General features: G+C 40.8%; 1 protein-coding gene across 1 annotated transcript; it reads right to left on the bottom strand.

The window, feature by feature from the left end:
* Positions 1 to 3,310: 3,310 nt before the first annotated feature.
* Positions 3,311 to 3,691, bottom strand: LOC107611095 (uncharacterized). Its single transcript, XM_016313057.1, has one exon. The coding sequence runs from the start codon at positions 3,689 to 3,691 to the stop codon at positions 3,311 to 3,313; it is 381 nt and encodes a 126-aa protein (XP_016168543.1).
* Positions 3,692 to 14,426: the final 10,735 nt, after the last annotated feature.

Raw genomic sequence — 14,426 nt, 5'->3', positions numbered from 1 at the left:
ATATGAGCACAGCTCTTTCCAATGATACTTTTGAAGTGTTGGATGTGGGGTTGAGAAACCTTCTTATAAAGTCTAGCCACCCTCTTGCTTGGGGGCTCAAATCTTTTCTCCTTAGTTGGTTGGGCCTTGCATCTTTGTCATTGATCCATTGTACATTGATGACATATATCTCATTAAGGATCTCTTCAAATTCTGGGTCTTGCTGCTTCACCCTTTCTTTGTAGCTCTGGGTGGAGTTTGTTTGCTTCACCATTAGCATCCTATCTATGCTAGCGGGGCTATAGTCAATAGCCTTCCCCCTCACATAGCTTAGGTAGCCATAGGGTTGCCCAGGTTGTGGCACAGCATTGGCGTAGAATTTCCTAACCAAGCTCTCCACCACCTTCTTTGGTGGGGTGCACAAGATAGCCCATCCTCTGTTGTTGATTTCTCTATTGATCTCTGGGTGCTCATTTCTTCCAAGTTGGAAGCCCACTTCTGGAATAATTTGCCTCTCACTCACCCACCCATAGAATTGCTTTTGTTTGGAAGCCCATCCTCTGTTATACTCATTGAAGCTTGAAGATCCAAAGGTAGCTTCTTTGGTCTTTCTTTTCTTTGATGAGGAGGCTCTTGGTGGTACCATTGAATTGAAAAAAGAGGTTTGAAGGGTTGAAGGGATTAAAGAGAGAAGTAAAGAAGGAGAGCAATACAAAGGGTTTGCTCCAATGATGACATGTCAACATGTCATATTTTTCTATGCTTTTTCATACAAAAAATTGATGATTAGTACTTAAATATTGAATGCTTTTGTACTTAAATAGTATATTTCTTTGATCTTTTGATTTTATAAACTTTGTAGGAAATAAGAAGAAAAAGAAGCAAAAAAGCACAAAATAAGAAAAAAAGGAGAAAAGAGAAATTTTGGGGCACATTTTGGAATTTGGGCACGCTTTGGAGCCTTAAGCCACGCTTTTAAATGCGTGGCCCATGATTTAAACAAAGAAAAGGCTCTTGGTGCGAAAACGTCACGACGCGCACGCGTCGGGCAAAGAATTCTGAAGAACCACGCGTACGCGTGCATGACGTGTACGCATGGAAATGACTGGTGCTCATTTGCAAAGAGAACGCTACATTCACTAAGCCAGCATTTTTGGGCAAGTGAAAATTTGGAGGCAAAGTTTTGCAATCGACGCGCACGCGTGCTTGACGCGCACGCATTGATGGTGCACCTAGGACAAAGCACGCGCACGCGTGGCTGGCGCTGAAGCCTGAATTGAGATTTTGCTACCCACGCGCACGCGTACATGGCGCACACGCGTGGAGTAGCCTTCACTAAGCTAACGTAGCGCTCGATAAGAAAACGCTATCAACGACACGTACGCGTGAAAGGAACGTGCAAGCTTTGGGAGCTGAAGATTGATAATGACGCATACGCGTACATGACCCGTACGCGTCGGTGGGCGAAAAATGCAAAGGCACGCACACGTGTGAGGGACGCGTACGCGTGGGTACCTAAACGCTCCATTCTCTAAATGAACGCTATGCTCTCCTGGGAGCTGCAACTCTAATCAATTTGTCTGATTCCAAGCCCAGTTGAAAATTCAAAGTAGCAGAGCCCAGTATCATCACTCAATGGCACAGGAGATAGCTAGAATAGGAATTTCATTTAAATTGTAATTTGTTTTCAATTTTAACTTCATTTTCATTTTGTAAGGCCTATATAAAGGCATCATTTTCATTTCAAAAACAACACACAGTATGAGTAGGATTAGAATAGAGGCTCAGGCTGGAGAATCAGAGACTCCAGAGCTCACTTGGAGGACTAGAGACTCCAGAGAGCTTAGTATAGTTGATACACTTTTTCCTCCTGCACTTTTACATTTCAATTGTACTGAATTCAGTTTACTTTCATTGCAAATCTCAATTTCCTGCACTTTTATTTTTCTACAACTTTACAATTCTGTTCATGATTCAGCCTGATTTTATTTTCCTACAACTTTACAATTCTGGTTACTTGTTCTTAAGTTCTTTTTGATTGCTTGATCTACTGCTTTCTTAAGTTTCTTGCACCCAATTCTCTCTACATTTGATGCAATTTACTTTTCTTGTTATTTAAGTTTCTGCAATTTACATTCTGTAATATACATTTTCTGCAATTTACTTTATGTTGCTCCAATTTTCACTCAATTCACTACTGTCTGCTTGACTAGACTGACCACTCACTAAAGTTGCTTGATCCATCAATCCCTGTGGAATCGACCTCACTCCTGTGAGTTATTACTACTTGATGCGACCCAGTACACTTACCGGTGAGTTTGTGTGGAAATCTAATTTTCACCCATCATCCAACACCAAACCTAGGACTTGATTGTCCCAATCAAGATAAGGAATGAGTAAGAAAAAGAAAGAAAGGAGGAGAGGGAGTGCAGAGGGTTATTTCGGTTGTGAGGTTGAGGTGAGTGGCTTTTATAGAGGTAAGAAAGGGAATCTGGAAGGTGGGAAGTAAAAGAAATTCAATATTTTCCCACTTGGGAGTGGCGCCTAGCGTGGGAAGAGGCGCCAATCCTCACCCTTTTAGCTTTGTTCAGACGTTGAGTTCCAAAGTGCAAGTACACTTTGACTCCTTGACTTAATGAGCTATCAATCATGTGGGCCCCACCTGTTCCTGAAATTTCAATCCGAAAAAAAAAATCCCATCAGTAATGAAAAAAATGCTTCACATTCCCCTAATTACAATGCAATTAGAGTGCAATTGATCAATGTCTTTTGGGACATCAAACTTAAATCCATGGCATATGGGAATTGGTTTCTTCATTGGACTTTATGATATACATTATGATTGGAATTAATCTATTCACACCTTTCCACTTCCAATTCATACGTATGCAATAAACTAATTATTTATGCTCCCATCAATTCACTAAATGCTTTCAAACTTCAAATATGTTGGGCTTGCTGTGTAAATTTCCTATGGTGGTGGCCACACCAAACTTAATTTTGGGCTTACTTCCAGCTTTACATTAATCCAATTTGTTATAAGCCTAAATTAAGTGGTTTAATGGCCACACCAAACTTAGCTTTTTAGCTAGTTCTCAGCCAAATGATTCAACCTCAATTAGTGTATCATGTAATCCTGCACTCCCAGTAAACTAAAGATAAACCACAGAACTATCAACTAATCAACTAACTTAGAGACTGAAATTTAAACTACCTAAATTCACAATCATAAAATACTTTTAGAAAGCAAGAAAAAATTAAAGGATACGAGTGTTGGGGTGCCTCCCAACTAGCGCTTTTTTAACGTCAGTAGCTTGACGTTCCTTCCTCCTCAGTTGAGGTTATAGCTCACTCTCTTTTCATCCAATGTGTTCCCCAAGTAGTGCTTGAGCCTGTGGCTATTGACAGTGAAAGTCCTCTGTGTCTTGTCCTCCATAAGCTCTACATGACTATACGGGGACACCTTGAGGATTGTGAAGGGTCCAGACCATCTTGACTTTAGCTTCCCTGGGAAGAACTTGAGCCTTGAATTGTATAGCAGCACTTTTTGACCTTCTACAAACTCTCTTCTTGCTAGCTTTTGATCATGCCATTTATTTGTGTTTTTCTTGTAAATCTTGGTATTCTCATAAGCTTGATTTCTGAATTCTTCTAGCTCATTGAGTTGTAGTAGCCTTCTTTCCCCAGCGGCTTGATTATCAAAGTTCAACATTTTTAGAGCCCAAAATACTCTATGTTCAAGCTCTATTGGTAGATGGCAAGCTTTTCCAAACACCAATTGGTATGGAGACATGCTAATAGGTGTCTTGAAAGATGTTTTATAGGCCCACAATGCATCATCCAGCTTCTTGGACCAATCTTTTCTTGAGTTTCCAATAGTCTTCTCAAGGATTCTCTTGAGCTCTCTATTTGAAATTTCAGCTTGACCATTGGTTTGTGGATGGTATGGGGTTGCCACTTTGTGCTTGACACCATATTTAAGGAGGATTGTCTCAAGTTTCTTGTTGCAAAAGTGAGCCCCCCATCACTTATAAGAGCTCTTGGAACCCCACATCTGTTGAATATATTCTTCATAAAAAAATTAATCATCACTTTGTTGTCATTTGTTGATGTAGCTATGACCTCTACCCACTTTGACACATAATCCACAGCCACTAATATATAGTTGTTCGAGTATGAGGAAAGGAATGGGAATGGTCCCATGAAATCAATCCCCTATACATCAAACAGCTCCAACTCCATGATGAACCTCTGTGGCATCTCATTTTTCTTGGGCAGGTTTCCAGCTCTTTGGCACTCATTGCATCTTGTCACCAATTCCTTTGCATCCTTGAATATTGTAAGCCAAAAGAACCCACACTGCAGTACCTTGGCTACAGTTCTTTCTCCACTAAAATGGCCTCCATATGTAGATCCATGGCATTGCCAGAGGACTTCTTGTCCTTCCTCATGGGGAATACACCTTCTCAAGATCCCATCAGCACACTTTTTGAACAAGTAGGGCTCATCCCAAATGTAGTGTTTAGCATCATTGAGTAGCTTTCTCCTCATATGCTTGTTGATGTGGGTGGGTAGTTCTCCAATACCCTTGAAATTAGCTATATCTGCAAACCAGGGGGCTTCTTGGATCATCATCAACTGCTCATCAGGAAAGCTTTCATTCACTGCAAGTTGGTGTGCTTCATCTTCTTCTTGTCGTATTCTTGATAAGTGGTCAGCCACTTTGTTCTCTGCTCCACTTCTATCCTTAGTTTCAATATTGAACTCTTGGAGTAGCAAGATCCACCTTATCAATCTAGGCTTGGATTCTTGTTTGGTAAGAAAATATTTATGGGCTCCATGGTCAGTAAACACAATGACTTTAGAACCAATAAGATATGATCTAAACTTATCAAATGCAAAAACTATGGCAAGAAGTTCCTTCTCTGTAGTGGTGTAGTTCTTTTGATTCTCATTAAGAACTTTGCTAGCATAATAAATAACATGTAGCAGCTTATCCCTCCTCTGTCCTAAAACAACACCAACAGCAAAGTCTGATGCATCACATATCAATTCAAATGGTAAATCCCAGCTAGGTGGTGCTATGATAGGTGCAGAGGAAAGTCTATTTTTAAGCTCATCAAAGGCTAGCATGCATTATCTATCAAAGATAAAAGGTACATTAGAGACAAGCAAGTTACTTAGAGGTTTGGCAATCTTTGAAAAATCTCTAATGAACCTTCTATAAAACCCAACATGTCCTAGGAAACTTCTAATTGCTTTAACATTACAAGGTAGGGGTAATTTTTCAATCACTTCTAGCTTGGCCTTGTCCACCTCTATACCTTTCTTAGAGATTTTGTGACCATGAACCACCCTTTCTATGACCATAAAGTGACACTTCTCCCAGTTGAGAACTAGGTTGGTTTCTTGGCATCTCTTTAGCAACAAGGCAAGGTGGTGCAAGCACTTAGAATATGAATCACCAAATAAAGAGAAGTCATCCATAAACACTTCAATATATTTTTCAATCATGTCAGAAAATATGGAGAGCGCACCTTTGGAATGTTGCAGGTGCATTGCACAATCCAAAGGGCATTCTCCTATAAGCAAAGACGCCATAAGGACAAGTAAAGGAGGTCTTCTCTTGGTCTTTGGGTTGTACAACTATTTGGTTGTAGCCAGAATATCCGTCCAAGAAGCAATAGTATTCATGTCCCGCAAGTCTTTCTAGCATCTGGTCCAAGAAAGGTAAGAGGAAGTGATCCTTCCTGGTGGCTTCATTAAGCTTCCTATAATCTATGCACATGCGCCAGCCAGTCACTGTCCTTATTGGTATCAATCCATTCTTCTCATTTGGTACAACAATGATCCATCCCTTCTTAGGGACTACTTGCACTTGGCTTACCCAAGGGCTGTCTGAGAATGGGTAGATCACCCCTGTTTACCTTAACTTCAACACTTCTTTTTGGACCACTTCATTCATTGTTTGATTTACTCTTCTTTCTTGCTGTCTTGAGGGCTTGGTATCTTCCTCAAGGAGGATTTTATGCATACACATTGAGGGACTAATCTCCTTTAGATCTGCAAGTGTCCATCCTATCGCATCCTTTTGTTGCTTCAGCACATGGATAAGTTCCTCTTCTTGTACCTCATTCAAGCTTGAATTAATGATGACTGGGTATGTGTTGTTGTCACCCAAGTAAGCATATTTCAAGCTTGGAGGTAGAGCTTTCAACTCTAGCTTTGGTACCTCCACTTCCTTATTACTTGTCTGGTTCAACATGATTGAATCTTCTATGATCTCTTGTGGAAATTCTCCACCTAATGCTTGTTGCTCTAGTTCCATAACTTTTTCATATTGTTCTTCTTCCATGACTCCTTGAACTAGCTTTTCCATGGTGTCCACCATCATGCATTCACCAATGGATTCCTTTGGGTAACTCATTGCCTTGAAAATATTAAACACCATTATCTCTTCATGCAGTCTCAAGACTAACTCTCCTTTTTGAACATCAGTTATGGCAACAACAGTAGCTAGGAATGGCCTTCGTAGGATGATTGATGTGTTAACCTCTTCCTCCATATCTAGCACAACAAAATCAGTTGGAACGATAAACTCTCCTACTTTTATCAGCAAATATTCCACTACCCCATGAGGAAACTTGAATGTTCTATCAGCTAATTAAAGTGCCATTCTTGTTCGTTTGGCCTCTTCAATTCTCATTCTTTTCATCATGGCCAAGGACATGAGGTTGATGCTAGCTCCTAGATCACATAATGCTTTCTCAATTATGATATCCCCTATGATGCTGGGAATTTAAAAGCTCCTAAAATCTTTCATCTTTTGGGGAAGCTTCTTTCGTATGATAGCACTACATTCCTATGTGAGCACTATAGTTTTCTTTTCTCCCCAGTTTTTTTTCCTTGTCATGAGCTCCTTTAAAAACTTGGCATAGAGTGGCATTTTCTCCAATGCCTCAGCAAAGGGTATGTTGATTTGGAGCTTCTTAAAAATTTTCAAGAACCTAGAAAACTGGCTGTCTTTTCCATCCTTCTTCAGCCTTGGTGGATAGGGTACTTTTGGCACATAAGGATTTAAGACTTGCTTTGGTGGGAATGGTGCAGGGGTCTCTTCTTCTTTCTTGGTTTCAGATTCATTTGCAGCTTCTTCTTCTTGGTTGTTTTGACTTGGAAATGCTTCCTCCACAACCTTCCCACTTCTTAGTTTGATGGCCTTGCATTTTCCTCTTGGGTTGGCCATGGTATCACTAGGGAATGTATGTGTAAGCATTGGTATCTGTTTAGACAAGCTCCCTAGTTGTGCTTCCAGTTTTGAAATTGCTGCTCTTTGGTTCCTTATGTTGGATCTGAACTCCTCTTGGTTTGCATCTATCTTTTTGTCAGCTTGCATTTGTCTCTCTAAAACAGTGGAAATAGTCCCTATTAGTTTTGCTATAGCAGCCTCCAATTTCGTAAAGTTGCTGCTGATATCACATGGTTGCATGGTTGAGGACAATGTATCTTGAGGGTGGTTGTTGTGTGGTTGTTGGGTGGAATGGTATGGTGCATTTTGTGAGTTGTGGTAGGGTGTATTCTGAGAGTTGTGGTAGGGTCTATTGTTGCTTGATTGATGGTTGGAGTTGTGGTTGTTGTATTGGTTGGAGTGGTATAGTTTGTGATCTTGGCTGTGGTTTTGTTGATTTTCCAACCCAGAATTAGGGTAGTTCTTCCAACCTAGGGTTATATGTCTTAGCATTGGGATCATATGGTGGTCTAGAAGGATTATTCACATAGTTAGCTTGCTCCCATTCACATTCAACTTCAGGTGTATCTTCTTCTTGTGGAGGCGCTTGAGTTTGGACAGCTGAGACTTGGTTCTTCTCCATCTTCTTGGTTAGAGCCGCCAGTTGTGCAGTGATCACTTTGTATTGGGCTAACAAGGCATCCATAGAATTAAGCTCCATCACTCCTCTATTTTTAGTTCTATTAGAGGCATAGAAATACTCATTGTCGGCAACAGTTTTTACGACATCTATGGCCTCTTCAATTGTCTTCTTCTTGTTGAAAGAACCTCCTGAGGAGTGGTCTACAGCTTTCTTTGCTTCATATAACAGCCCTTCATAAAAGATATGCAGTGGTACCCATTCATTGAACATGTCCGGAGGGCACCTCCGTGTCAAGTCTTTGAATCTCTCCCAGGCCTCAAAACGAGTTTCACCATCTTGTTGTCTAAAGGTTTGCACCTCAGTTCTCAATCTATTGACTCTTTGTGGAGGGTAGAATCTTGCTAGGAATTTGTTCACAACATCATCCCAAGTTGCCAAACTTTCCTTAGGAAATGCTTCTAACCACTTTGATGCTTTATCTCTAAGAGAAAAGGGATACAAAAGTAGTTTGTAGGTGTCAGGGTGTACACCATTTGACTTTACAGTGTCACAAATCCTCAAGAATGTGGTTAGATATTGGTTGGGGTTTTTTTGGGCACTCCCTCCAAATGAGCAATTGTTTTGAACAAGTGTGATGAGTTGAGACTTTAACTCAAAGTTGTTAGCATGAATTGTTGGTTTTAGAATACTACTTCCACAGTTTCCTGGGTTTGGATTAATGTATGAGCCTAGAACTCTCCTCTCTTGCCCAGTATGATTGCCAGCATCTTCCCCAACATGGGTATGCACCTCTTCCTCCATAGTGACTCCCAGATCTTCCTCTACTACTTCCTCTCCAACTATTCCTTTGCCTCTTGCTTCCCTCCTTAGTCTAAGGAAGATCCTCTCAGGTTCACTATCAAAAGAGGATAAAGTTTCTCCTCTTCTACCTGTCATACATTCAATAAACAATAAGCAGAGGACAAGTGAAGGAATCACTCTTGTTAAGACTTATGGTTAGTTTGGTTGATGCAATTAATCAAACAGTTAATAGAGTAGTAAAAAAAAGGAAATATAGACAATGAACAGCTGAAATAATCAAATGAAAAAGACGAAAATTAGGAACTAAAATTAAAGGAATTAGGAGGGTAATTAAGATTGCTTAATCTAGCTACCCATCAATTTAATCATTGTCAAATTCAAACCAATCCCCGAAAACAGCGCCATAAAACTTGATGACCGGAATTCACTCCCCATATAAAATAATGAATCCGTTCTTTTGGCAAGAGCACCAAAAATATCATCAAATAATAACCCACTAGGAGTGGGGTCGAATACACAGACATTAGTAGGTTTGAGCAATTTTAATCAATGGGTGAATTAGTCAAGCTGAGCAATATAGATTGTGATTGCAGAATTCTAAATGAACTGAAATGTAAATAACTCAAAAGTAAAGAGAAGCAGTAAAGTGCAGAAAAGTAAATAACAAGAATGTAAAGTGCTGGAACATAAATGACTAAATTATAAATGGGAATGGGGAATGATAGAATGTAAAGAAAGCTATAAAGAATATGGAAGATAAGAATAGGGGAAATTCATTGGGATTAGGAGATGTTGCTCTCTTTGGATTAAATCCAGCTCATCTCATCTTCAATCATGCAACTCATTGACCTCTTGGCAATCATGATTGATTGAACCCTAATCCCTTGGTGATTCAGTCTCTCAAATCTTGATAATCAGCCAATTCCTTGGTCTAATTGCTCATAAAGAGAGATATGCTTGGTCCCTGATTATACCACACATCCTCATAGATCCAAATAGTGGGTGAAATTATGTCACTATATCCAATCCCAAAACCCAGATCTACTCAATTGTGAGAAGGGATTTCAAGCATGATTTCATGTTTTCTTTTCCAAGGTTCCCATGAATCCTATTTTGTATTCAACCTCTTTCCCAAGATGATTAAACAGTAGCATGAAGAATGAAATTCCTTCTAGAAAATCAAACAGAAAATGAAGAGAAGAAGAAATTCACTATCATTAATCCATCAAGTACAACAGAGCTCCCTCTCCCAATGAGAGGGAATTTAGCTACTCATAGCTTAGAGAAAAGTACAAGAAATGGAAGAGATGAAGTGAAGTGTAAAAGTAAAACTACAAATTGTCAATCCAAAAGCTACCTTCCCAACCCCTTTTTCAGTAAAGAGAAAAGAAAATTACAGCTGGAGGGAAAAAGAAACTCAATAAGCGTGACTCCTCAAGCTTGGCATGTGGCTGGCGTTCAAGTGCCGTGCCATGCCTAGCAACTAAGTTTGGCTTGGTGCGCCATGCCCAGCTCCTCAAGTGGCATGTACCTTGCATTATCATCCCTGGCGTGCCACGCCTTCGAACCCAAGTGGCCCGCCCAGGGCCTTCTTTTAACTTGGTTAGCCTGGCGTCCCACGCCTTCGAGCTCAAGTGGTACGCCCAGGCTCTTCCCTCTTGTTCATCTTCTCTGGAGTTTTGAACTGGCGTGGCACGTCCAAGATCTGGCGTGCCACGCCCATTGTATGCACTTCATCTTCCTCCCTAGAATTTAATACTTGCGTGCCACGCCCATGGAAAGCTTTCATCACTTCTTTGGAAAACATAACTGGTGCGCCACGCCCAGTACATGGCGTGCCACGCCCATGGTAAGCTTTCATCACTTCTCTGGAAAACATAACTGGCGTGCCACGCCCATGTATTCTATGCATGGTACCCTTGTTCTAGTAGCTGGCATGCCACACCCAGTATTCAGGTGGCACGCCCATGGTTATCTGGCTTTGGCGTGCCACGCCTTAAAGCTCAAGTGGCACGCCCAGTCTCCTTTTTTTTGGTTGATGAGGTTGGCGTGCCACGCCTTCGACACCAAGTGGCCAATGTTGATGCTTAGCTTTCTTCAGCATTGGCGTGCCACTCCAGGGACTCAAGTGGCACGCCCAAGTTAAAGATGATAGCTGGCGTGCCACGCCTTCGACCTTAAGTGGCACGCCCAAGTATTGGACCTTCACCTTCTTCTTTTGGAAACTTGAACTGGCGTGCCACGCCTTGATGTTCAAGTGGCACGCCCATGTTGGTTTGCACTCCTTCAAGCCTAGCGTGCCACGCCTAGAGTCCCAAGTGGCACGCCCAGGTGTTGGGTTAAAGTTGGCAGCCACGCCTTCGATACCAAGTGGCATGCCCAAGTGTTTATCCCCTTCTGGATTAGTGAACTGGCGTGCCACGCCCACAAGTTCAAGTGGCATGCCCATTGTGTATGATGGGTGGTGCACGAAATTGTGATCTCAGGAAATGGCGCTAAAAACTTGTACGCACGTCTTAATAAATCGTTTTTCATTCACAACTTCGATACAACTAACCAGCAAGTGCACTGGGTCGTCCAAGTAATAAACCATACGTGAGTAAGGGTCGATCCCACGGAGATTGTCGGCTTGAAGCAAGCTATGGTCACCTTGTAAATCTCAGTCAGGCGGATATCAAATAGTTATGGAGTTTTCGAATATTAATAATAAATAGATAGAAAATAAGGATAGAAACACTTATGTATATCATTGGTGAGAATTTCAGATAAGTGTATAGAGATGCTTTTCGTTCCTCTGAACCTCTACTTTCCTGCTGTCTTCATCCAATCAGTCTTACTCCTTTCCATGGCTGGCTTTATGTAAGGACATCACCATTGTCAATGGCTACTTTTTATCCTCTCTGGAAAATGGTCCGATGCGCTGTCACTGCATGGCTAATCGTCTGGAGGCATCACCCTTGTCAATGGCTGCATTCCATCCTCTTGTGAAAATGGTCCAAATGCTCTGTCACAGCACGGCTAATTATCTGAGGTTCTCGATCATACTGGAATAGGATTCACCCTCCTTTTGCGTCTGTCACTATGCCCAGCACTTGCAAGTTTGAAGTTTGTCACAGTCATTTAATCCCAGAGTCCTACTCGGAATACCACAGACAAGGTTTAGACTTTTCGGACTCTCATGAATGCCGCCATCAATCTAGCTTATACCACGAAGATTCTGATTGAGAGATCCAAGAGATACTCATTCAATCTAAGGTGGAACGGAAGTGGTTGTCAGGCACGCGTTCGTGGGGGAATGATGATGATTGTCACGTTCATCACATTCAGGTTGAAGTGTGAATGAATATCTTAGAAGCAGAATAAGTTGAATTGAATAGAAAAACAGTAGTACTTTGCATTAATCTTTGAGGAACAGCAGAGCTCCACACCTTAATCTATGGAGTGCAGAAACTCTACCGTATGAAAATACCTAAGTGATAATGGTTTAGGCATGGCCGAATGGCCAGCCCCCATGAAAGTCTAAGATAGCATAAAACTGATCAAAGATGTCTAATACAATAGTAAAAAGTCATATTTATACTAAACTAGTTACTAGGGTTTACAGAAGTAAGTAATTGATGCATAAATCCATTTCCGGGGCCCACTTGGTGTGTGCTTGGGCTGAGCTTGAATGTTACACGTGTAGAGGTCAATCTTGGAGTTGAACGCCAGTTTGTAACGTATTTCTGGCGTTCAACTCTGGCTTGTGACGTGTTTCTGGCGTTCAACTCCAAACAGCAGCGTAGAACTGGCGTTCAACGCCCTTTTACGTCATCTAAACTCGGCCAAAGTATGGACTATTATATATTTCTGGAAAGCCCTGGATATCTACTTTCCAACGCAATTGGAAGCGTGCCTTTTTGAGTTTTGTAGCTCTAGAAAATCCACTTTGAGTGCAGTGAGGTCAGAATCCAACAGCATCAGCAGTCCTTCTTCAACCTCTGAATCTGATTTTTGCTCAAGTCCCTCAATTTCAGCCAGAAAATACCTGAAATCACAGAAAAACACACAAACTCATAGTAAAGTCCAGAAATGTGAATTTAACTTAAAAACTAATGAAAACATCCCTAAAAGTAACTAGATTCTTCTAAAAACAATGCCAGAAAGCGTATAAATTATCCGCTCATCAATGGGGTTGGCGTGCCACGCCCCTTTTGTGGCCTTCAATCTTGCTCTCTGAAAAATGTAATTGGCGTGCCATGCCTGGCTCCTGGCGTGCCACGCCCTTGTTAAAGCTTCAAGAACTCCTTTCTGGAATTACCAACTGGCATGCCACGCCCTAATGTTGGCGTGCCACGCCCATACAAAATCGTGGCATTTGTATCAAGTGGCACGCCCAGCTTCACATGCCCAGCTTTATTTGTTTTTTCCTTCCCTTTTTGTTGCTATTTTCACCTGAAATTCAACACAAACCCATTTCAAAGCAATATACCATAATATTTATCATTTGGTTCATGAAATTACATTGATTCAATGAGATTATGATCTTTTTATTGTCCTTTTAGATAGGAAAAAGAGGTAGATAATGTAAGTCATCAATATCCGCTCATCACAACACGAAACTTAAACCGTTGCCTGTCCCCAAGCAACTAAAAACACAGTAGGATACAAAGAAAATTAAGATACAATAAATTTCTAAGTTTCGAATGAAGCTGTGTTATAATCAAATGAGCGGGACTTTGTAGCTTTTTGCTTCTGAATAGTTTTGGCATCTCACTATCCATTGAAACTCAGAGATATTGGCATCCTTAGGAACTTAGAATCCAGATGATATTTGTAACAGCCCAGACCACCCGCTAGCACGATATTGTCTGCTTTGGCACACAAGGCCTCACGGTTTTGCCTTTGATGATAGGGATGATAGCCAAAGCCCCCCACACTCACTCGTCAAAATGCGTCATGCTAGGGAGAGGTATCCACACCCTTATAAGGCATGCTTCGTTCCTCTCCCCAACCGATGTGGGACCTTATAATATTATTGAGTCTCTTAGTTAAGTTTATTTTGATTCTTGAACACAGCTTTTAGAGTCTTGGCCATGACCCTAGGCACCTTGTTTTCCAATATTACCACTAGATACAATAATGCCACAGACACATTAACTGGGTGAACCTTTTCAGATTGTGACTCAGCTTTGCTTGAGTCCCCAGATAGAGGTGTCCAGAGTTCTTAAGCATACTCTTTTTGCTTTGGACCACGACTTTAACTGCTCAGTCTCAAGCTTTTCACTTGACAGCTTCAAGCCACAAGCATATGGTTAGGGACATCCTGGTTTAGCCGCTTAGGCCAGAATTTTATTCCTTTGGGCCCTCCTATCCATTAATGCTCAAAGCCTTGTGTCCTTTTACCCTTGTCTTTTGGTTTAAAGGGATATTGGCTTTTTCAATCTGCCATCCTTTTCCTGCATTTTTGGGTAGTAATGGATTTTTCTGCTTTTTATTTTTTTCTTTTTTGCATGCTATATATTTTTTTTCTATTTGCAACATGCTTTTTTCTTTTGCTTTTTGCTGCTTTTTCTTGCTTTAAGAATCAATTTTTAGATTTTTCAGATTATCAATAATACTTTTCCTTCTTCCTTATTCTTTCAAGAGCTAACATTCTAAAATTTCAATTTCAAATATGCATTGTTTAATCATACATTCAGAAAACAAAAGCAAAGGACACCACATCAAACTAATTAAACTAATCTTATTTTAAACTTGAAATTCATGCATCTCTCAATTCTTTTCAATAAAAATTTT

This window comes from Arachis ipaensis, chromosome B8, assembly GCF_059453495.1.
Source record: "Arachis ipaensis isolate K30076 ecotype BB chromosome B8, ASM5945349v1, whole genome shotgun sequence".
In the NCBI taxonomy this organism is placed as follows: Eukaryota; Viridiplantae; Streptophyta; class Magnoliopsida; order Fabales; family Fabaceae; genus Arachis; species Arachis ipaensis.
The sequence above is the reverse complement of the archived record's forward strand: the minus strand, read 5'-3'. Positions and strand labels throughout refer to the sequence as shown.

Bases quoted from the DNA above. Each gene is read 5' to 3' on its own strand.
- LOC107611095 (XM_016313057.1), bottom strand. From the start codon at position 3,691: ATGTTGAACTTTGATAATCAAGCCGCTGGGGAAAGAAGGCTACTACAA.